Source organism: Ornithodoros turicata, chromosome 10 (assembly GCF_037126465.1).
Source record: "Ornithodoros turicata isolate Travis chromosome 10, ASM3712646v1, whole genome shotgun sequence".
NCBI classification, from domain to species: domain Eukaryota; kingdom Metazoa; phylum Arthropoda; class Arachnida; order Ixodida; family Argasidae; genus Ornithodoros; species Ornithodoros turicata.
This window is the reverse complement of record NC_088210.1, coordinates 11,719,233-11,742,362: the sequence shown is the minus strand read 5'-3', so window position 1 is coordinate 11,742,362 and position 23,130 is coordinate 11,719,233. Positions and strand designations below refer to the sequence as shown.

At 47.1% G+C, this 23,130-nt stretch overlaps 3 protein-coding genes across 4 annotated transcripts in view; 2 read left to right on the top strand and 1 right to left on the bottom strand.

Moving 5' to 3' along the window:
• Nucleotides 1–22,158, top strand: part of LOC135370331 (mucin-2-like) — a 43,578-nt gene extending 21,420 nt beyond the window's left edge. For both annotated transcript variants that reach the window (XM_064604050.1, XM_064604051.1), the window contains exons 3-9: nucleotides 1,041–1,138; nucleotides 2,547–2,719; nucleotides 9,275–9,462; nucleotides 12,328–12,480; nucleotides 13,886–14,038; nucleotides 16,064–16,206; nucleotides 19,244–22,158. In XM_064604050.1, coding sequence (XP_064460120.1) covers nucleotides 1,041–1,138; nucleotides 2,547–2,719; nucleotides 9,275–9,462; nucleotides 12,328–12,480; nucleotides 13,886–14,038; nucleotides 16,064–16,206; nucleotides 19,244–21,409 — 3,074 coding nt within the window. In that variant the 3' untranslated portion in view covers nucleotides 21,410–22,158. The remainder of the gene's footprint in view (nucleotides 1–1,040; nucleotides 1,139–2,546; nucleotides 2,720–9,274; nucleotides 9,463–12,327; nucleotides 12,481–13,885; nucleotides 14,039–16,063; nucleotides 16,207–19,243) is intronic.
• LOC135370334 (ATP-dependent RNA helicase DHX8-like) overlaps nucleotides 1–23,130 on the top strand; it is a 164,378-nt gene that overhangs the window by 46,350 nt on the left and 94,898 nt on the right. The window lies entirely within an intron of this gene.
• On the bottom strand, nucleotides 4,955–7,787 carry LOC135370332 (palmitoyltransferase ZDHHC2-like). Its single transcript, XM_064604052.1, has 2 exons — nucleotides 7,273–7,787; nucleotides 4,955–5,653 (listed from the first exon to the last, which is right to left on the bottom strand). The coding sequence occupies exons 1-2, from the start codon at nucleotides 7,722–7,724 to the stop codon at nucleotides 5,122–5,124; spliced, it is 984 nt and encodes a 327-aa protein (XP_064460122.1). The 5' UTR covers nucleotides 7,725–7,787; the 3' UTR covers nucleotides 4,955–5,121.

Sequence of the window (23,130 nt, the reverse complement as noted above, 5' to 3'; positions counted from 1 at the left end):
GGCCGACTTCTAAGGGAACTGTGCCGACATATGTCTGAAAGCGTCTGAGGAAAACCCAGGAAAAACCCCAGACAGCACAGCCGGCACCGGGATTCGAACCCGGGTACCTCCCAGTCTCGACGCTCTTAGAAATAAACTTCACCGAATAGCACGCTCCTAGCCAACCATGATCTCGAGTGGTATCGTTATCTGCCCGGATTTGTTAAAAACGGGAGGCGTACGCCTTTTCTGTGACAATTATGAACAGCATAAGTGTCACAAAAAGGCGTACGCCTCCCATTTTCAACAAATCAGGGCAGATAACGATATCATTCGAGATGATGGTTGGCTAGTAGCGTGTCATGAGGTGAAGTTAATTTTTAAGACGAGTGTATTCTCGTCAAAGTAATGGACCTCGATTGCTTTGTGCCTCGTCTGTCATTGGTCGTTACGTGAAGAAGGCATGAAGAACAAAAATGAATGTTACGCGCCCTCAGGATCAAGTGCTCGACTATTGGTTGAGGGCGCGTGACATTCATTTCTGTTCTTCACGCTTTCTTCACGTAACGACCAATGACAGGTGAGACACAAGGTAAAGTCCATTACTTTTGACGAGAATAGAGAGTTCCAGTACATTGTACGCAAAGGCGACAACGTACGTAAGGGATAGCGTTGGTGGTTCTGCGCACTGCGCGAAGCTCTCTTTCTCTTATGGGCGTGCGCAGAACCATCACCGCTATCCATTACGTACGCAAAGGTGATAGCGTACGATGTACTAAAGCTCTCTAATAGGGCTCCAAGGATATGTCAGTAGACGGTTCCAGGAAGCCCCAGTGCTCCTTGCGCACGCCTTGCATCCTGGGAGATTACTGTCATGAGGAAGGGAGAACAGTCCTGGAACGTTTCGTTTTCACCGACCTTGACACGTCGTGGGTAATGGGCCGAGGGAGTATATCGAAACAGCTTGGAGACAATCTCCTCCTTTCAATGCTCTGGAATTTTCCGAAGTCGTGCATTGCTCGTGAAGAAATCAAAGTGATGAAAATTTCGTACGTTTCCAGGTCGAGAGCTGTGGGCAGTGATGCTGACTTCAGTGTCCACAAGCGGAGTTCTCCTCAAGCCTTCCATGAAATACGTGGCTAATATGCACGGCAACGAGGTAAGGCTATACGTCGGTAGGTCTTTCCAATCTGCATTTCTTCGGTAGAGGTTGCAGAACAGCCGGTACTTCTTGTTCGCGTTGCAAGCAGAAAAAAGACGACTGTGAAGCAATAATATTTCGAGGCGACATCCAGTCAATGTAATATCCCTCAAAAGTAAAAATCCACTTTAAAGGAACGCTGAAGTGACACACCAAAATATTTTTGTTGTTGTTTTTCGTTGCGGCGTGTTCTGCAACGAATAAAATGAGCTCCCGCGAAACAACGATGAGCGTACGTAATCCACAGAGTATGCGCAACTTCACAGATAAAAATTGAACCAATTGAATGTAGCAATTACGCCGCAGAGAAAATGTACAAGAAATGTAGATCTGAATTAAATGAGGTAATATTGTAGAAACATCCGATGTATAGTTCAGCACGTCACTTTGAGGTCATGCTGACGTCATACGGACGTCGTAGTTACTGCTTAGTTGAACCGATGTACCTCAAGGCCGCCGTCAGATGTCTGTGGATAAGCTAGAAGTCAGTTTAATGTATCTAATTGCGCCAAGTTGACGAACAGCGATACAACTGGACATTGCAATGCTTATAGGTGCTGCATTCGTCCTTGCTGGTTGTTACTTGAGAAAGACGCCGCTCGCTTTGACTTTTCTGTGAATGCAAGAGTGAGTGAGAAAAAAATGAGAAAGAGGCTGTGCAGAAGGTGCTTTGGGCGTGCCCTGTGTACCTATGCGAAGCTTGGTATTTATTATTTATTATTATTTGTATTTTTATCACTTTCTATATTTATTAAAGATATATTACTACTGGCGTAAGGAGATTTGTTAATTTACTCTATGAGTGACAGTAAATGTGACAGTATATTGAACCATGTGACCGGGGTGCAACTTCGCGGATTATTTGCAGCGCGATCTAGTCACGTGCCTGTAGCCAAAACTCCGTTTATCGAAACCTTTTTTGGACGTTCTCACTGTCACAAAATGCTCGCGGAGGAATCGTACCACACCCTATCAATCTCATAGTACCGTGCCCATTATGCACTTGAACTTTGCACTACACACTCTAAGAAAAAAGGGTATGAAAAGGTGGTAACTTCTAAAATTACCGTCTACGTCAACATAGCGTCTGATAAAGGGTGTAAAAGGATGGTAAAATGAATTGTCATGTATCAAAATTGCTACTAAAAGGCGTACGCCCCCTCGCTCACCGAATCAGAAGAGTTAACCCTACCATTCGTGGCAGAAAGTGAAGTAGCAAGTAAAGCTTTGTAACCTTTTAGGCACGACATATGCGACAACTATTACTTCCTAAAAAGTGTAACTATACGCCACCCTTTTTTCTAAGAGTGCAGGTTTTGCTTCTATAGAGAACGACGCCATCATGAGTGAGGTTTATTTTTTTCAGGCCGTAGGTCGCGAACTGATGATCCACCTCATTTCTCATCTCTTGAACAACTACGACAACGACCATAGGATTAAATGGCTTCTGGACCACACAAACATCCACATTATGCCGAGCATGAACCCTGATGGAATGTCAGTCTCTATTGAAGGACAGTGCGCTGGACTACGAGGAAGGTAAGAAAAAAAATCCGAGGCTCATGGCCTGGTGCTGCAAGGCTAAAACACTCGAAGTATTTTATCGTACTCACACGTGACGTCACGTTTAACCACGATTATCCTAAGTCTTGTCCACTGCGTTCCCCAAAACGGGTGCGAAGTATGAATGTGCCTTTCGTTACTAATGCAATATTTTACGGCGTTATGGAACCATACTTCTCTAAACAACCTGGAGGAACCAAAGGAGAAGAACCAAATGCTCTGCTCGTGTAGTTTGTTTCACCCTGGTTTATTTTCAGAAGAAGCCCATGTGGTCCAAATTATGCGCAGTCCTATACCCAGCGATACGTGCAACATGTTGCCACATTGCGCAGACAAACCTTATACATGTAACATCACGGTACCATTACCATTTATTTATTTTTCCCTGGCCCGCTTGCAAGAACGTTGAGGCTATTCCTGGGTACTGTCCTCGATAGTTTCGGTAGTGCTTTCTGCACGCGGTACTGTCCTCGACGCTTCTATCTCTTTTAGCACTGGCAAAGCTACGGAAGGCAGCGCTGAGGAATAGTCTCAATGTTCGCGCAAGCGTGCCCTGGTGTCTTGTGGTAAATATACAATGACGTAGATGCACTGGCATAGCCAGTCTCGACCTCGCCGCTAACTGATCTCCATCGTTTATCAGTTTCTCTGTCTTTATCGTTTATCTGCTCGCGACGATCAAAATGATATGGGTCTTGCAGGCGGAGCAGCAACTCCGCCCACAATTATTCTTTCGTATCTACACTGTTCAAACAGAACTTCACCACATAGCACGGTCATCGCCAACCATCATTCCGAATGATATCATTCTGTGTATTGATTTGTTGAAAATGGGAGGAGGCGCCTATCTGGGACAGATTACCTTGTCCCAGATAGGCGCCTCCCCCCTGTTTCGAACAAATCATGACACAGAATGATATTATTGGGAATGATGGTTGGCTAGGAGCGTGCTATGCGGTGAAGTTCTGTTTTAACAGTGTACCAGTTTATAGAGCCACGCAAACATGTTTTACCCACTCCATCTCCTTCTCTGATGATGCGCCCAAACACCTTGTTCCAATCCCCGCTGGGCACATAACGATTTTTTTAGAGGTTCCGCTTTTTTTTTCCTGACCGAGCGGAAATAGAAGGCAGGGAGGCAACAGGGTTGGAGTCCGAGTAAGGAGTACAAAGTAGGAGGAGTCCGAGGAAGGACAAAACACAGCTTCAATGTACTTCACCGCATAGCACGCCCCTTGCCAACCATAATCTCGGATGATTGTTATCTTCCAGGATTTGCTCAAAACGGGAGGTGTACGCCTTTTTTGTGACAATTATGAACAGCATAAGTGTCACAAAATAGGCTCCGCCCCACGTTTTCCAACAAATCAGGAACGAGAACGTCGTCATTCGCCATGTTGGTTGGTTGGTTAGGAGCGTGCTATGTGGTGAAACTCAGTTTTAAGAGTGTGGAACACGGAACGAAGTGGACGACACGGGACTCGAACCAGCAATGAGAGTTTTATTATGAAGGTACGAAAACGAAAAGTAATAATAAAACTATAACAATACTATAATACAACTATCATAATAAAACTCTTATTGATGGTTTCAGTCCCGTGTCGTCCACTTCGTTCCGTGTTCCACACTCTTAAAAATGAAATTCACCGCATAGCACGCTCTTAGCTAACCATCATCTCGAATGATATAGTGATCTGCCCTGATTTGTTGAAAACGGGAGGCGTACGCCTTTTTTGTGACACTTATGCTGTTCATAATTGTCACAAAAAAGGCGTACGCCTCCTGTTTTCAACGAATCAGACCAGATAACGATATCATTGGAGATTATGGTTGGCTAGGAGCGTGCTATGAGGTGAAGTTCAGTTTTAAGGGTGAAACCAACATTGCGAATGACAACGTCTCAGACTGAAGGAAATGTTTCCGCTCTCACCGTCCCATCAGCACAGTTGTACCCTCTTGATTCGTTCATCGTAGGAGGATTTGCACGTCACCTTGTCCAAACACTGTCCCGCGACATCGGTAAGAAGGGAAAGACATGTCAGTGGCAAGAGACGCAGTTCCCACCCTGCATGGACCTCCAGAGCTTCGAGTTCTTGGTTCGAGCCCATATGAGCCCCAAACCACTAAACTCGACCTTCATTGGGAGTGTACGCTCCCTCAGGATTAAACGTGTTTTAACTGATTATAGATAGCAGATTATAGTGGCATACATATTGACAGATAATTTAATGGCACTGATTGCTCCGTACATCCAATTAATACTAAGCTGTTGGCCTATTGCGTTGAGTTCCTTTGTTCCATCGTCGTCACACACGTACACCAATCCACTATGAAATATTGCCTGTATAGATCAGGGACCGTTAGTCGTACAGCACTTCTCAGCTGGAGCCCGTAGGGTGTCTTGCTTCTACGTTCGGCCTATCAGGACCACGTGTGAGGAGCGGTTCGCTTTCTTCATCCCGCCGCCGCAGCTCAAAGTGGATACCATCTCCCTTCCCAGAGGACACCGGGATCAACCAAAGGTACCAACGGTCACCAAACACTTCGTAGAAATTCTTCAGATATCCCAGATTGAACGCCCGCCTGTCTAGTCCCGTCGCGACCAACACCGGCGGCCGGAAGATCTCGAGGGTCGTACGGTTCGTCGACATGAGGAACGTGTGGAAGACGATGAACCCCGCCATGTTCAGAGCTATGATATTCGACAGGAGAAAAAGCAGGAGAAATTGGAAATCGTCCCACGAAGGATCATCTTCCTTCCAATAGCTGACGAAGGGCCGCAGTGTCGTTGCTGAAACGAAGGCGCTGTAGAGGAAGTAGTAGAGGACAAACAAGAAGAAGAATTTGTAATTGGTAAACGAGATGCAGTTGTTGACGCAGTAACAGTGATGGTCCATCTTCAAGATACACCTGAAAAAAAAAAAAAATCGGAAAAGAAAGAATATATAGTGTTTGTCAAACATCGAAAACCAACGGGAGGACCTATGCTAGGAAATACTCAGTACCGTGCGTTCACACGAGCGACATTCCCCCGGAAGCGGAAGATGCGAAAGGCGTCATAGCTTTCTCCTGTCACGTGAGCGCGAGCGCTCAACATCGTGTCTTCACGTACACTGCTAACCGTGGGGAATATCCCGTTACACAGCCACAAGATATTCCGTAGCAGACGACAGGAAAACACGCCGACGGTGTCGTCTGCTAAATGCCGTCTGCTAAATGCGCAGTACGCCACTTCCGATATTCCTGACCGTGTGAATGCTCAGCATAACACGGGACGGAACTTCGTCTCTGTGAGCAGTGCTTTTGCTTTTTTTTTTCACTAGAATATTCCGTGAGGATGTCGCTTGTGTGAATACACGGCTAGAGAGAGAGAGGTGGCGGAGCAAGAATACGAAGGAAAGACAGGACCCATTGAACGGGGCGCAGGCTCTAGGTCTATCGGGAAACCCGACGGTGGACCGAAATACGGTGGAAAAAGGGGCCCTTTGAGGGGGTGCACTAGCCACTCGAGACCTCCGAGGGTGGGGAGAGATTACTTTCGAGGACAGTTGATGCAGTATACCTGGGAATACTGCATCATTACTTCCGCTTCATTTATTGTTGTTGCTGCTGTTCAGAATACTACCGGCCCCAGAAGGGACCCTGGAACGACTAGGGAAGGTACATTAATTATAATATGTACACATAATACACTCATTATGAAAGAAATTCGAAAAAAAAAAAAGTCGTAGTAAAGGGCTCTCACGTTACTTTGCGTACATGACGATCGGTAACATGAGCGTTCTATATACCGGTATAGGTACCCTCGAAGGGTGTGCACTAGGCGCTAGAGATCCCCGAGGGCGCAACAGGAATATGACAAGGCACCCTGAAGCGTCTCACTAAGCTCTAGGGAACGACGATGGCGGAGCGAAAATACGGTGGGAACACAGGACCCCCCCCCCCCCCCCCCTGAAGGGGCGCACTAAGCACTAGAGATCCCTGAGGGTGGAAGGATAATACTGTGGTAAAACAAGTTTGCGTCGTTCTTCGTCACATGGGTAACGTGTGGGCATTGTTAATCAGGTGGCGCGTGCACTCTAAAAAAATAACTTCACCAGGTAGAAGGTGAATGCACACCACTGCACAGAATGATACCTTTATCACTCTAGATTTGTGTAAGGCTTGGGGCGTACGCCTTTTTTGCATAAGCATAGGTGATGACCAAAAAGAAAGGCGCACGCCTCCCCTTTTAGCCAATCAGTGGGCAGAACGATGTCATTCGGAATGGTGATTGGATAAGAGCGTGCTATGTGGTGAAGTTCTGTTTTTTAGGATGTGGTGTGACGTAAAGCGGATTAAGAAGCGGCCTGCGAGTATGTAGTCAGAGTGGTGTCGGATGACTTTTGCGTGGCAGCCCCTGAAGGTTGTACATACCGTATATACCGCGCGTTTTTTAACAGCACAAGATGAACGTATGTAACATACATTCGTCTTAAGCTGTTAAAAACGCCCGTTCGAGGTTCCTTCCACGCTACTGACTAACTGACCTGGAGCACGTCGAGCAGTGATGCGCTCTGTCCGGCTTGATGACTTGACATCTTGCACAATATGCTATCCCACCGGAGAAGGTACGTGTGACGATGGGAAGTCTTCGTGCGAGACTGTGCAAAAACTTCTGCCGTCCAGCTTCATTGTAGTACCCTTGAAGAATGTCAGTAGCGTCGTCTCTGTCTACGTGGAATTCTTGCGGTATCTTTCCGGGAGGGGTGAGAGAAGTCATCAGAAAACACCACACGATCATCACGCTTAGAACGTTAACGATGACTAGGTAGATGGTTCTCTGGTAAGGATTTTTGATGGTTTGCAGGCACAATTTGAAAACGTACGTGTAGTAGTGCCAGCCGACGAAACCAAAGACAGCGGCGGCAGTAAGCGACCAGTGCAGACACTTTGCTACGGTGAACAGTTTATCCCGAATTTTGGTACACTGCGACTCCATTGTGGAACTCCAGAAGGCCGTTCGAGCCTGAGTCACGCACCGCCACTTGGCGATGGCGACGGTAATGGCGCTGCTGCGATAGTGATGCTATGGTAATCTAGAATGGCCTTCTAGCCCGTCATAGTGATGCTACCAACTAAAAGCATAATACCTTCTGTCTCGCCTGTCATTGGTCGTTGCGTGAAAAACAGAGATGAACGTCACGCGACCTCGACCATTAGTCGAGCACTTGATCCTGCGCTCTTCATGCTCTACAAAGATTGCAGGATCAAGAGCTCGACTATTGTTTGAGGGCGCGTGATATTCATTTCTGTTCTTGATGCCTTCTTCACGCAACGACTTATCAGCACACGTGGCTCCGTAGTTAGCGTGCTGGCCATGTCACATCGAGACCAGGAGGTCTCCGGGTTCGAATCCCGGAGCCGGCTCTGCCGTCTGGGTTTTTTCCTGGGTTTTCTTCAGACGTTTTCTGACATATGTCGGCATGGTTCCCTTAGAAGTCGGCTCAGGACTCTCATTCTACAGAGCCCACCTAGGTGAGGCCTTTCACCACCACCACCAACATCACGCAACGACCAATGAGAGCCGAGACACATAGTAACCGAGGTCGATTACTTTGACCAGAATAGGGCCCCGGATAGCATTAGCAGTGTCATTTTACTGCGTTTTTAAGTATTCCAGGCGTTTCTGTTGCGAGTTACCTGGTGCAGTATCAGTATCTCGCACCCCGTGACGGCAAAGTATAGCCGGATATGTAATAGTGCGCTCCAGGGTTGTGAAGTTGCCACTCCGTGGTTGGAATGATTCCGGAATCATTCCAGATTGATCAGAGCCTGGGATGATGAAATGATGAAATGGAATGGCGGAAACTGTCCTAGGAATGGAATGGAATTAGGAATTTTTTTGCAGGCGGAATGGAATTGGAATGGACTGGTCTGGGTGGTACACGGTCAAGGGCGAAATAACCTTGTCTTTTTGCTTTTTCCGTGATGGGTAATGTCAATCTCCTCTGTAGCGCTGCTGGGCTAACCAGCACGGTTACCGGTCCCTTTTCTTTTATTGATGGAATTAAAGGAATAGGATGAGGTTGCCAAGCCATTCCAGGAGTGGGAATTGACCGTACCTTTTCATTCCGAGGAATTGAAAGGAATGGAATTATCACGCATCTCCATTCCTCGGACTGGAATTGGAATGGAATGGGTGATCCCATTCCGCAACCTTGGTACGCTCCAACGTCACCCTAGTCAGATGAGACCCTAATAGGCGATTTCAGATATTGCCCTTGTGCTCCGCATGGGGGCCCTCCGTCGCGCAAGCCACGCGCATCGCGCAATGCGTTGTGGGAAATGGTCTGCATTCGTGCTCGTCTGCCTGTTGCTCGAAGGTGCGGGAGGTGAAGGAGAGAGAAAACCGAAACCGTTTGCGCTCTTCTTCTTCTCTCTGACTCATGAACACTAAATCCCAAGGTGGAGCGGGGCTTTCGCAACACGGCGCTCTCTGGTGGGCCATCCATGCAATTTCTGAAATCGTCTATTCTGTCCCGTCCGCAGATACAACGGCGCAGGCGCGGACCTGAACCGTAACTTCCCAGAGTACGGCCTGAAGGTGAACAGCAGGGAACAGCCTGAAACGAGCGCCATTCGCAAATGGATCGACACATTCCAGTTCGTTCTCTCCGGGAACCTCCACGGTGGCGCCATGTTGGTTCGATATCCATTCGACAGCGACTATACACCAGGTAAGCTCTACGTTTACCACAGCCGATCACAGTTTTATTCAACTGCACGCTACTGGAGCTTTAGGGCAGATATTGCACGCCCTCACTCAACCTATATGACGGGCTATGACGTTTGAAGAAAGAGCGCGTCTCCACCAATGAGCCAGTGTTGCCAGGTCACTTAGGCGAAAATTCAGAAGCTCGGCGTCAGAAAATTCAGTAGAATTCAGTAGATGTACTAAAAACAAGGGCAAACGCTCCACGGCGACCTAACTAGTGGGCCATATGATAAATAAATACGAACTTTCACGATATATAGGCGACAGAATAAGTGAAATATACTTGTAATTTGGTGTACACAGTAAAGAAGTGCTTGCACACCGTCATTCGATCACGTACTCTCGCTCATACATATTCGCAGTTAAGTTAAATCAGTTCTTGTCTCCTATCAGTCGCTTCGTGTGCAGCGGTCCAGTGATGGTCACCTAAGAAAATATCGGTTCCACGCACGCGCTCGAATGGGACAAGCAGAGGAGGTTTACAACGAAACTTCCTAACGACGGAAACATAAACTCGTCGGAACTTGCATGTTTGCTATGTCACCGGGTGTCCTGTGGAATGCATGATTCTGCAATGTATTTGCTATAAATTGTTTTACTTGGGCAGCTGCTCGCTTTTTTAAAGGTGACTGCTTGCAGATGCCACATAACGCGTAGACCGCTCATTATGTCAAAAGTACATGATTTTCTCGCTCGTACGCGGACTACGATGCAACCAGACAGTGCCAGCAAACCTGAATTGGAGTTCGCTATGCCAAACCACGCTTCAGGCAAAAAATTCAGTAGATTCAAGAGCGTTTTGACCTTTTTTCAGTATTTCAGTAGACAGACTCGGAGTCCAGTAGATCTACTGAAATTTCAGTAGACCTGGCAACACTGCAATGAGCGTCGAAAAAAAAAAAAAAATGCAGGATGGTTTGCGAGTGTGTAACCCGAATTTCAGCTGTAGCCGTTGTGTGTGGATGTTGACGCTTTTATTACTGATATGTGCACAAGTACTTTAGAGTGACGAGTACTGCCTTGTGATGTGTGAAGTGAGTGGTGATGTGTAGAGCTGGGGTTGGCGGGACAAAAATATTACTAAAATCGGGACAAAAAAATCTGGACACTTTCTGGGACAAAGTACCATCTGTGAGTATGTCAAAACTGCTTTTATTGATGATGAAAGAAGGAAGTCACTGAAAAGGCTAGCCAGCTGTAGGACTCGAACCCATATCTTCTGGATTACCGGTCCGATTACCTTCTGGGTTCGAGTCCTACAGCTGGCTAACTTTTTCAGTGACTTCCTTCTGTCATCACTAACTTCTTAGGCACTTGAGGCTTTGTACTTATCGATAAAAAAGACAGGGCGCAGACTAACTGGTGCATGAACACGTGTCCCGTGTCTCTCGGTTATTCGTTCCTTCATCAGCTTTGTACTTATTTGTCCCTTCTATGTGTTCTAGCCTCAGAACATCAATTCCCTTCATGCTTTTATCAGCTTTAGATTATTTTAACATGTTTTTCAATACCGAAACCGAAACCAAGGGTTTCGTGATACAGCCACAGTGATTTCCCGAAACCTTCCCTTCAACAGCTACCGCTGTTAAACTGTAGCGCTGGTAAAAGACCCTAAGAGGCGTCAAGCACACGTCGGTCAGAACACGAATTTCCGATCTCTATCTGTGTCTTGCACGTTTTGCAATATGTCGCGGATTAGTTGTGTTCCTCCCGCTCTGCATAGCACTCAAACGTTTTGATGAGTGCTGACTTGTTACTGTTAATGAGGCTGCGAGATATCAGACGCCCACGCAGGGCAGTATGAAAAGAAGGGGCCGCGGAATATATGCGAGCCGCGTCAGCTTATATTTGTGCGACGACATGCTGGACGTACCGCAAGGTACGACAGTATACGGATAATTTCGACCAGCTGGGATTCTTCTTCGTTATATATCACGTCACATTCACATCAACAGATGCAAAAGAGTAGGTACAGTTTGGGACAAAAGCTTACGGAACACCGAAATGTCGCAATTCGCCATTGGAGCAAAACACGTACCATCAGCAAACAGGAGTGGACATCTGCAGTGAGAGGTGGATTGAATATCCGGTCACTCGTTTCTTATTCATTGTCTTCCTGACACCTTGCAGGAGGCCTCCCTGATGAAGAAGCACGCCAGTGTCTTGTTCCGTAAACTTTTGTCCCAAGCTGTACTGTTCATTGGCATAGAGGAATGTTAGCTGATGAACTGAATCCCCAGTGTGAGCGTACCCGCCGGAATCGTTTCCTTTTTCCTGGTTCGAGAGGTCCGAATAACGGTATCGCTCCGCTAGATGAAGCCACCATGTCCACGTGGCTGCGCAAGTTCTAGGGTTTCGTGCGGAGCATATCAGTCGCTACGAGAAATGACAGTCGAGGAGAGTGAATGGACAAGTTTTCGACCTCGTATACAGTTGAGCTCCTGTGGTCCTGGTTGATGTTCGTCGGCCTGGTTGAGATTTATTCTGAAACGCAGCAGTTGACGAAGGTAAACATGCGTCAGACACCTTGTAGGTGCGGAACACCTGAGTGATTCAAGTTAAATCGGACCTACAGATAAATCCTTTTACACATTTACATAACAACGTGAGATCACGAATCTTGCGTCTGACTTCAAGTGTCTCCGACCTGTCGTTGCTTCCTTCTCACCATAATTCATCCTCTCATATTAACCACTGTGAAATGGGGTAGTGTCCTGTGGCTACCACGGGGAAACATCCCATGTCATCATCACTTCTTCATTTATTGTTGTTGTTGTTGTCAAGTGTCTCAAAGTTACAGCGACTGTATCATGCTAGGACTTTGCAGGAGCAGTCGGTTCTAAAACGCCGGACGACGACGTGTTCAAGTATTTGGCCAAGACGTACTCTTTCAACCATCCCACGATGCCGCGCTTCTCGTGCGAGAGACAACTGTACCGGGACGGCATCGTCAACGGAGCCAAGTGGTACCCTTTCAAAGGCAAGTACGAATGAAAGTTGGTGTACCTTCGCCGGGCTCTGTACGGGAGTCTCCCTATACCAGACCCGTAAAGCACTAGACGGTAAGATCGTTGTCAGGTTGTAACTGGTTTGTTTTCTACCCAGTATTCTATACACCGTTTCTGTGAGATTCATTCTAGTTGCCTGCATCTCGTGGCAGAAAAAAAGAAAAAAGAAAGGAAAGAAAAAAGGGAGAGGACACTCCACAGTGCTAGATTACAATTGTTAGGCGGAAAAAGTATAGCTTTAAATTCCGTACTAGCGCCGCGAAGCAACTGTGGCTATGAGCGGTGCACAGACGTGGGCAGATGGAGAGAGGACAGCAGGAAGGAGTGGGGGACAGGGGGGTAAGTATGCGTCCTGGGCCGACTTCAAGGGGAACTGTATCGACATTCGTCCGGAGGTTTTCCGAAGACTTTCCAGACGAATGTCGACACAGTTCCCCCTGAAGTCGGCCCAGAACGCATACTAACCCCCCCGTCCCCCGACTCCTTCCTGCTGTCCTCTCTCCATCTGTCCACATCTGTACGCCGCTCATTGCCACAGTTGCTTCGCGGCGTTAACACACACACAAAAAAGAACATTCGTCCGGAAAGTCTTCCGGAAACCCCAAGACAAGCACAGTCGATGCGGGGGATTCGAACCCGTGTCACCTCCCTAGTCTCGGCGTGGAAGACGGTCATCCTAACCAATATGCCACGGCAGCTGGGAAAAAAGTAAACCTTAACGATTTGCCCTAAAGTGTGAGTACACCAAACTCGGTTCAAAGTAACGATTATCCTTTATTAATTAATAACGAAGGTGAACCCTCGTTATTATGACCATGGTCGTTCCCAAAAATACTCTCTTGAAAATGAACTTCACCGCATAGCACGCTCCTAGTCAACCATCATCTCGAGTAAGATCGTTATCTGCCCCGATTTGTTGAAAACGGGAGGCGTACGCCTTTTCTGTGACAATTATGAGCAGCATAAGTGTCACAAAAAAGGCGTACGCCTCCCGTTTTCAACAAATCAGGGCAGATAACGATCTTACTCGAGATGATGGTTGGCTAGGAGCGTGCTATGCGGTGAAGTTCACTTTTAAGAGTGTAGATGAAACATGAAGAGTACAAGATCAAGTGCTCGACTACTGGATGATGCCGCGTGACATTGATTTATGTTCTTCACGCCTTCTTCACGTAACGACAGACAAGAAGTAAAGACACAAAGACAAGAACAGGGCTTTGACAAGAACAGGGCCCCAGAACCCATGACCCGAGGAACATGCCGCCACACATAGCGACTCTGCTTTTAGAGTGCACAGGAGGCATTTCACCCTCCTACCGTTGCCTCGGCTGAGATTGACGATGGCGTTCTCATTTCGGCACTCGTTTCGTTTTGCAGGAAGCATGCCAGATTACACTTATCTGGAAGCCGGAAGCATGGAGCTTACTATCGAGCTGTCCTGCTGCAAATTCCCCCCTGCTTACCAACTTCAAGGATACTGGAACGACAACGTCAAGTCCCTCCTGAGGTTCATGGAAGAGTCGCACAGAGGTATAAGAGGTGGTCCAAGGTGCACCACTTTTTAAAGATACTTCAAAAATTATCCGATTATGGAGCATGGCCGCTGTGGTATAGTTACACCGCGTGGCATTGAATAGTTATTGTGTTATCCGGCCAGTGTATCATCTGTACTGGATTCATGCATGACAAATTTGGCACGGCTTACCGCGCGTCCTTGCGTGTGACCTGGATTGCCCGATGCATCAGTAAAGTAACCGTATTCCTGGTCTCGATGGCGGGACATCCCATTTGAGGGGGAGGGGGTGGGGGAGGTGAGCCAGAAAACCAACTCGTTGACAAACGACGACAAACGAGGACGACAACAAACGAGGACGACACAGACGACAACTCGACAGAGATGCCGTCCTTGTCGTCCTTGTTCTGTTTGCTGCCCAAGCCCAGGCTGTGTTCTCTATGAATCTCGTTCACCAGTTGTCCTGCGTATATGCCATCCTCTCCGACTTGTTTTACTTCACCTGTATCAATTGAAGTTGTTTATTTTATTTATTGTTTTCACGCCTTACATAGCACCTAACGCACGCATCAAATCACAAAATTGGCTAGTGTTTTATTACTTTTCATAGTTGCAGATAATACGAAGGGGGAACTCTCCCCCGGAAGCCTTCGCTGAACTTTGCACTTCCATTTCGTTATTATCGTCGTCGCCGCGATGATCGATCACTAAGAATTGTGTTCCCGGGGCAGCTTCATGAGCAAACACTGCGCAAGCGGGCTTTGCTTTCGACAAAGTTTTTACTACAAGTTCCATAGCAGTTCCGTACGCTAGACAGAAGAAGATGCCAGCCGGGAGATGGTCACGTGGGAGTTGAAAGCAATTCCGCTATTTAGCCACATCTCTTGTTGTCCATTAGAGGTTCGTTTCAGCCGAAGTGGGACAAAAGGCCATCTCACAAGCATGCTGGTGGGCAACACTTATATTATGGGCAACACTGTGTCGTAATGGTCATCAACTGCGCATTGCTCGTCAATTACGGTGACAAAACTACATTGCATTCGGACAACACTGGGTCTAAAACGAAAGAAGTGGGCTACGTGTCGGCTACGTAGCCATCAGGAGCAGCGAGTCAGAGGGGAACATAGATCACTGTTGCTTGACGAGTTGGGGATTATTTCCCACCAGGCGTCGCCGCGAGCCGTCTTACCTTAGTAAACTAAATATATTAAGCGTTCTCTGTCACATTTGTAGCTTGTGTGCATTGTCATCGAGTAGGAGAACTATACCTATGCAGGTAGTCCACTTTACACTGACGGAAATTCTGACATACAAGGGCCGTTTATAGAGAGAGCTTGGCCATGGGGAGGAGCCCAACTTGAAGCGCGTCATGCGACGTCACATCCGAACGACCTCCCCCGCTGGACGATCTCTGTAGATGACATTCACTGTAAAAACTGAACTTCAAGATTCAAAATTTCTTTTATTTGTGTCAGGTAAAAAATACAAAATTCTGCATGCTAAATTCGCATGCAAAATTCACCGCATGCTATGCGGTGAAGTTCAGTTTTTAGAGTGTTGAGCGCGACAAAGCACCTGTCTACCAGGTGGCGGACAGCATCAGAATGGCGCAGGCTATAATAAGCGGATTTTTGACGGATTGCGCTTGGATTAAGGCTTTTTGGGCGGCGCAACGACGACTCTGACGTCAAAATGGGCTCCATCCACAAGGCGGCAAAAGATCAGAGAATGGCCAAACTCTCTCTGTAAACGGCTCTGTGACATAATGGATAACAACGGTCCCTAGGGGGAGATTGCTTTGCACTAGTAACTTGTTGAACTGTGTTTATAAGCAACAAGCTGACGCCGTCAGCACATCCCGCAGGATACTTGGTCTCTTTATGGATTAGTTGAAGTCGTTTTTGTTTCTGTGTATCTATATGTGCCATTATGCATCAACGCATAATGTAACACTGCCGAAGTTTTTAGTGCGGACTAACACGATGCTCGTTGCGTTATCATGGTTGCAGTACACTGTGTTATTGTTTCGATCAACTTTTCAGGGGTTCGTGGAATCGTCAGCAACGACATCGGAGAGCCCATTCCAGCAGCACGGTTGATGATCAAAGATAGATACATGCCATTTAAGTCAACACCAAATGGAGAATATTGGCGCATACTTCTGCCTGGAAGCTATGTCCTCATGGTGAGGAATATACGCATATAACTAACTATAATTCTCCTTTTATAATATCCGGAGAGCGAAGCTTGCCAAATAGATCTCCATCCAGTGACGTATAGGAACGTGCTGCTTTGTGTCACAGACGGCTGCTCCGCTACATGAAGTTAATTCGTGACGTTAATTAGCTAAAATGAAACTACATAAGAGCAGCGAAAAAACTGTGTCAACCGTAATATCAAAGCTACGATAAAACTAACCACAAAATGTTAGTTACTTTTATCCCACAATGCTGGGACACTGAAAGTGGACAAGCTTGGAACATGAGAATGGAGTAAGTATACTGTAATTTCACGCGTATTAGCCGCGGCTTATGCGCGATTTTTTTTTCTCACGGGCCCTCTGCGGCTTATCCACCGGTGCGGCTTATCTGATGACTATTGTTTCCTGGTATTTTCCCCATACGCCGGTTTTAACGAAAGGGCCGACAGTGTCTCTGAAACAGCACTACCCTGCTGATGCACGAACAGTGCGTAACAGGGACGGGTCCACATTCGAGTAGAATAATCTTCCTGGTGCATTCCCCAAAGCAGCTTTAACGAAAGTGGTGACAGTGATTCACGTCTTCTGGAAGACCACTGACCCATCAATCAATGAAAAACGCCCAACACAGTGCACAATCCGTTCTTGGTAGAACTGTAGAGCTGACCCCGGAGTATGGACCACAGAGTTTATGGCCTTCTCTATGGTCTCCTTTGTCGTACAAATCAGTCGTCTCGTATTGCCCGCGGCTTATCTGCGAGTGCGGCTTATCTGCCAGAAAAATTTTCAAAGCTTTCCTACACTGTAAACTGAAAAACACCCTTATGGGTGTAAATGGCTTGTCCTATAACTGACACCTCTTTTTACACCATATGGTCTTAGAACACCCTTTTCAGAGGGTGTATTCTGTGTAAGACACCCTTTGAAAGGGTACTTTTCCTTGAAAATGCTTTCTTTTGCACCCTTTAAACACCCTTCTAGGAGGGTGTAAAGTTGTTAAACACCCTCCTAAAAGGGTGTTTAAAGGGTGCAAAAGAAGGCATTTTCAAGGAAAAGCACCCTTTCAAAGGGTGTCTTACACAGAATACACCCTCTGAAAAGGGTGTTCTAAGACCATATGGTGTAAAAAGAGGTGTCAGTTATAGGACATGCCATTTACACCCATAAGTGTGTTTTTCAGTTTACAGTGCGGCTTATACGCGTGAAATTACGGTAAGTGGCATAAAAAAAAAACCTGTCTGGGCCTCCATCTATTACATCAGGACTGAAAGCATCACGATTCCCCGTATATAGAAGGCTCGCGCCGAATTTTCATCCCCTATCTATACCGCCATTGCCGGTGAGGTTTTTGGGTTGCGCTAAGTATACGATCTGGTAACATTAACATTTTGTAGTTTGTTTGCACCCTGCATGAGCTTATGCGTGTGTGTGCTTTAATGTCACGATTCCCGCCGTTCCTTGAAACCTTCGAATACTCTGGAATTTCTAACCTCGTCAACGCCTTGTGATTGTGTGACCGTGTGTGTGTGTCTTTTCAGTTTTAGTTCTGTGTTCTTCCTTGTCCTTTCTTCTTTGTCTTGTTCTTTTCTTTTCCCGTTTGTATTTTCCCTTTCTTTTCCCGTTTGTATTTTCCCTTTCTTTTCCTCTCTTCTTTGTCTTCCCCTTTTCTTTTCTTCCCCCATTTCCCTTTTTTTTGGAATAGCAAGCCGACGTCCGTCTGTCTGACCTTTCCTTTCTTTTTTATTAATAAACATATTTCCCGCCCCCTCTGGAATTTTTGAAAATGCCATTTTCAAGGTATGGAAAACCCTGGATTTTTTCACAGTCCTTGAAAACCCTTGAGTTTGTATCTTTTTCTAGTTCTCATGGAGATGCTAGTGCGAATTCCACTTATTCGGAGTCGGAACTATAGCTTTTTAATCACATGAGTTAACACTCTTTCCAATATGAACCAGCAGCAAGAAATTAATGGCGCCCTCAGTTATATTAATTAATTTTCCTTTCTATCATATAATCTTTAACAATCGGGATTCGTCAGTCACATTTGTGAACAGATCAATACTGTACAGTCCCTCTGTATTTCCCCATGTGATACCTGCAGCATATAAATATTTTTGTTAACTAATATTGAAGCCCTGGTCATAAGCTGTGTTTTATATCCCAGACAAAATGACGGCTAAGCCTTAAAGGAGCATGGAAGTGACATTTAACGTGGTTCAATACCCTGCCCCATCTGTGAAGCTGTCCAGCAGGAGTTCACCATGCAAAATATTTTCGCTCTGCAGTTTTTGTCACTGCGCCAGCGAATTTCCAAAAACCGTCGGAGAAAGCAGCCGCGGACGACAGACACGATCCTCGCGTGACGTAGAAACGGCTCTGTGCATTTTTTCTTTGTTTTTTTTTCTTCTCAGCTCACGCGCCGCTTATACATGCTTGAGCTGTGCCGTTGGACGTCACTGGTCACGTGCCGGAGCCCGTGATACGTCACGACGTCTTCTCGTTCGCCGATGCGCTCGTTGCACGAGGAGATTTTTTTTTTAATGGTGTGCGGAACAGAGCCTTGCGCGTGCTCTTTAAGTCACCTGCGCTCATCGTTCTTTCGCAGGAGCTCATTATTTTTCGTTGCAGAACACGCTGCAGCGAAAAAAAAAATATATATATATACAGTGAACCCTCGTTAATATGACCCCCGATAATCTGACATACGCGCTTTACGACCATACTCCAAGGGAACAATGCAGTGAAACCTTTGCAAATCTCCCACGTTAACCCCCATAATTCCGCATTATCACAATTCCGCATTATGACCAAAATTTTCGGGAACGACCATGGTCATAATAACGAGGGTTCACTGTATACTATTGGGGATCACCTCCGTTCCCCTATATTAAGAGGTAATTGAATTGCCCTTGAATTTGCGGAAAGAAATGCGGAATGAATCCTGTATACGCTTCATGCATCACGTCTCAGGGTACCTTTATGACAATATAAACTAAGTGGAGTCGCTCCCCGTTCTGTGCAGGTCTCAGCGCCGGAGCACAACGACATCGAAGTGCCGTTCGACATCGTGGACGGAAGAACCACCGTCGTGAACGTCACCCTCACCCGGCGCGTGCTGCAAGACCCATACGACGCCCAGCTCTACAATCCCGGCTTAAAGAACAACGCCGAACTGGCCCCCCTCACGGCGGAAGACACCGACACGGGCAACGATCTTCCGCCTGCGTCGTCGCACCATGCTCTTAACGGAGGTCACGATGCCGCCACTAGTCCCGAAGAAACTGGAACACGGTCCTCACGGAGTCCAGAAGTCCCTCGCCCGGAGGAACAAGCGGGGCTGTCAGTTGCCAATTACTACTATGCCCTGTACAAGGCGATGCGAGATTTGAAACTCGCAAACACTGACTACCGTCAAAACGATCCAGAGTTCCAACGCAGGTCTCTCGATGGGGAGGTCCCGAAAGAGCAGACGCAGTCGAGCGAAGCACTTCGAGACAAGGAGACCAATCCTAGTAAGGAGGCAGTGATCAGCGGGCAGCCTGCGACTACGTCAGCGCCAACACAGACACCGTTGATGGTACCAAGTGATGTCTTCGCTTACAACAGGGTACCACAAGTTCCAGCCCGGGAGCATGCCACGCTATCACAAACTACAAATGCTGCGCATATTTATAATGTTCCGACATCCACGGCTCCGGTTACGACAGAATCACCGGTGTCTTACTCTACAAAACCGCATTTCATACCCTCTACTCACTATAACCCTAATGCTCCTTCGTCTGACGTTGTACGCCCTAGCACACCCCCGTACGCAACAACTAGCCAACAGGGCGCCGCTGATCTCAACATTCTGTCTAGCGTTTCACGTCTGACGTATAACGCCCAGGAGCCATCTTCAGGCCTACACAACTCTCACTCAAAGCGTCTACCAGCTCGCACAACACCCGAACCAACAAAGCCACCACAGACAACCTTGTACGGGGCCCCGAAACGCTACGATTATGCAGTAGGCCAGTTACGGTCGCTATCTCAGGCTCCACAACAGACCACCACAACCAATGTTCAAGAGCATCAGAAAGACGCCCCTGTTACGCCGCCTTCAACTTTTGCAAGTCACGCTGGGCAGGACGCGGGTTACACTCAAACGACATTCGGTTACGGTAACCAGGCGCCACACGGCACCACGGCGGGCATCGCAGTTGTCCCGCACGCTGACTCACACGCATTAAAGTCCAACCCTTCAGACGAGAAATCTCAAGACCGTCAACTGGTCACTACTGAACCGAGCACGCCCGCACAGACTCACGCACAGGAGCTGAGTACTAGTCACATTTACCAACACTCAGATATAATCACCCCTGAAGAAATTCAGGCAACTCTCAAGGGTACGGATGCTGGCACAACCGTCACAAGCTCGCCAGCAAGCTCACCAGTTCTTCATACGACGAAGGACAGTCAGACTCACCACAGCACACATTCACTGCCAACAACACCAAGCGTTTTAGCGGAAACAACAACAACTACAGCATCAGTGGGCGCAGTGACTGGTCATGAATCGACTACAGCACTACCTCGAGACCAGACAACCACCACTACAAAGCCTCCTGTGGGCTTACTAAAAAATTTTCATATCGTATACAACCCTCCATCTACCAACATTACTTCGGCCTATCCGCAGATCTACTCTTCGCACCTCCACCTTCAACCCTTAAAGCCTCCAGCACCTCCCGCCGCTACAGCAAGCCCTGTAAGGCGTCCATTATACATACCAGAGAGCGTCTTTGGTAACCGGCCTACGGGGTACCCTTACGCTACATCGCTTCCTCAACATTTAGCACCAAGTGTTCAACAGCAATACAGACAACAGGTACCTCCCCGGTTACCGGGAATTCATAACAGCTTCGCACATCCCGGGCTTCAACCGCAGCCGGGGCTTCAACCGCAGCCGGGGCTTCAACCGCAGCCGGGGCTTCGACCGCAGCCGGTGCAACCACAAGTGGCTCCCGCCCCTCAAAGGACTCTCAGCCGTGCTCCACAGTATTATCAACCCATAAACGTGCAACCATTCAGTGCTACTCCATCACCCCCCACTGCAGATACGGCGTCGACAACACCGATACCGGACGAGCCTTGTTGTTTCAAAGGGCCAAATTCCAGGTTTGTCTTTAGGCTCGGCAAGACCAACTGATCAGGGACCACAAGTCTTCTGTGGGAAAATGACTTCCAGCACCACTAGCTTTTTTGACTTCAAAGCGACATCTCGAAACTTATGCGGCAACGATCGAGCATTCTGCGGAGAGGAGGAAATATTCGTCATCCATAAGGAAAAAGAGCTATCCGATGGAGTTTCAAGGCCGCGTTTTGGTGATGCTATCTATCGGAACATTACCTTTATTCGGGCACTCCGTGTCGGTGGCTATGTGACATGCGTTTATATACGAAGTTCCCCCTTTGCCTGACTGTAAGTCGAAGAGGCAGAGGTCCTTGTCCACGTTCCAATATGTTTAGCGACGTACAACCTCGAAAACTCGCCTGTGCATCCTGTGTTTAGATACCATGTGCTGGTAATTTATGAAAGAAGTTGACGTCTGCGTTCTCCGAAACGAGTACTCGGAAGTCTGTGCTGCACTCAATCCGTCGTGGAGGAAGCGCAGAACCAAGGGCTTCGGCATCTCGTTTATGATGTCTTCCGTTCTTCACCGACTTTCTTGTGTTTCTGTCATGATTTTCGAGCAAGCAGTGCGTTGCTCTACGTTCTCTCTCTTCTTTTAATTTTTTTTAAATTTACAAGTGTTGACGTTATTCGTTACGCGTCGCGATGAGCCCGTGGAACAGACAACAGTCTACAACACATAAGTTAAAATACACCAAGAGAGTGAGCCGTTGTGAAGGAGGAGTACGTGAATATGCAATAAATAAACAGCAGTTGGGTGTGTATTCTTTTGTTCGTGTCCATGTCGACGCCTGGTACGGGTGGGAGGTCTGTGACTATAGGTTAGATTAGATATAGAGAAAAGAAAAGGCGTGGCTAAGTTAGTATAGATATACTGTCGCAACATTGGTGAAAGTAACCGTAACATGCAACCCTCATTATGTTACCCACAGGAAATGCCTGCTGAAAGACTTTTGAGTGTGGCAAGTGATGGTTCTGGACTGAAGCGGCGGTACATATACACACACACGCATACATTGGATGATGATGAGGTGGGCGATTCTTCGGCGGCGGCGGAAATGCCTGTTGAAACACTTTTCAGTGTGGCAAGTGATGGTTCTGGACTGAAGTGGCGGTACATACACAAACACACACGCATACATTGGATGATGATGATGTGGGCGATTCTTCGGCGGCGGCAGCGGCGGCGGTAGCTTGAAACGACAACTTCGAAAAACAAGTACTGCGTAAGTGTGCGACAGCGCAAGTGCTGAAATCAAGTTTTTCAGGGGTGCGCTCACTCGGATTTTCGATAAGTTACTATAACCGTAACCCGTTAACTGTAACTCTTAGTATTAGTGTAACTCTAGCTGTAATCCGTCACATTTTTGAAAAAGTAACCGTACTTTCAATTCAGTTACTATTACCACCGCCAAAGAAAAAAAAAAAAACGCGCACAATGGATCTATGCCACCAAGTCGCTTACTTTTCAACCATTCCTCCATCTATACTACCACCGCAATCTATAGCTGTAACCGTTTCAAACAGCCCTACCCTTGATTACCTCTATACCAAGAGCCTGTTTATAGAAGTAGTGGGTTAGGGGTGCCACGATCCAATATCTTTTCTTCTTCACATACTTTTAGAAACATACCTTTTTTTCTTTCTTATGCATTATTCATAGAACAGCTTCAACCACTGCCTATAGTGTCTTGCATTCGAAACTACAAAAACGAAAACACTACTCGACCGAAGAC

Coding starts and splice junctions, on each gene's coding strand:
- LOC135370332 (XM_064604052.1), bottom strand. CDS start 7,724: ATGGAGTCGCAGTGTACCAAAATTCGGGATAAACTGTTCACCGTAGCA. Junction 5,654..7,272: donor CACTGCTCGACGTGCTCCAG/GTCAGTTAGTCA, acceptor TTTTTTTTTCAG/GTGTATCTTGAAGATGGACC.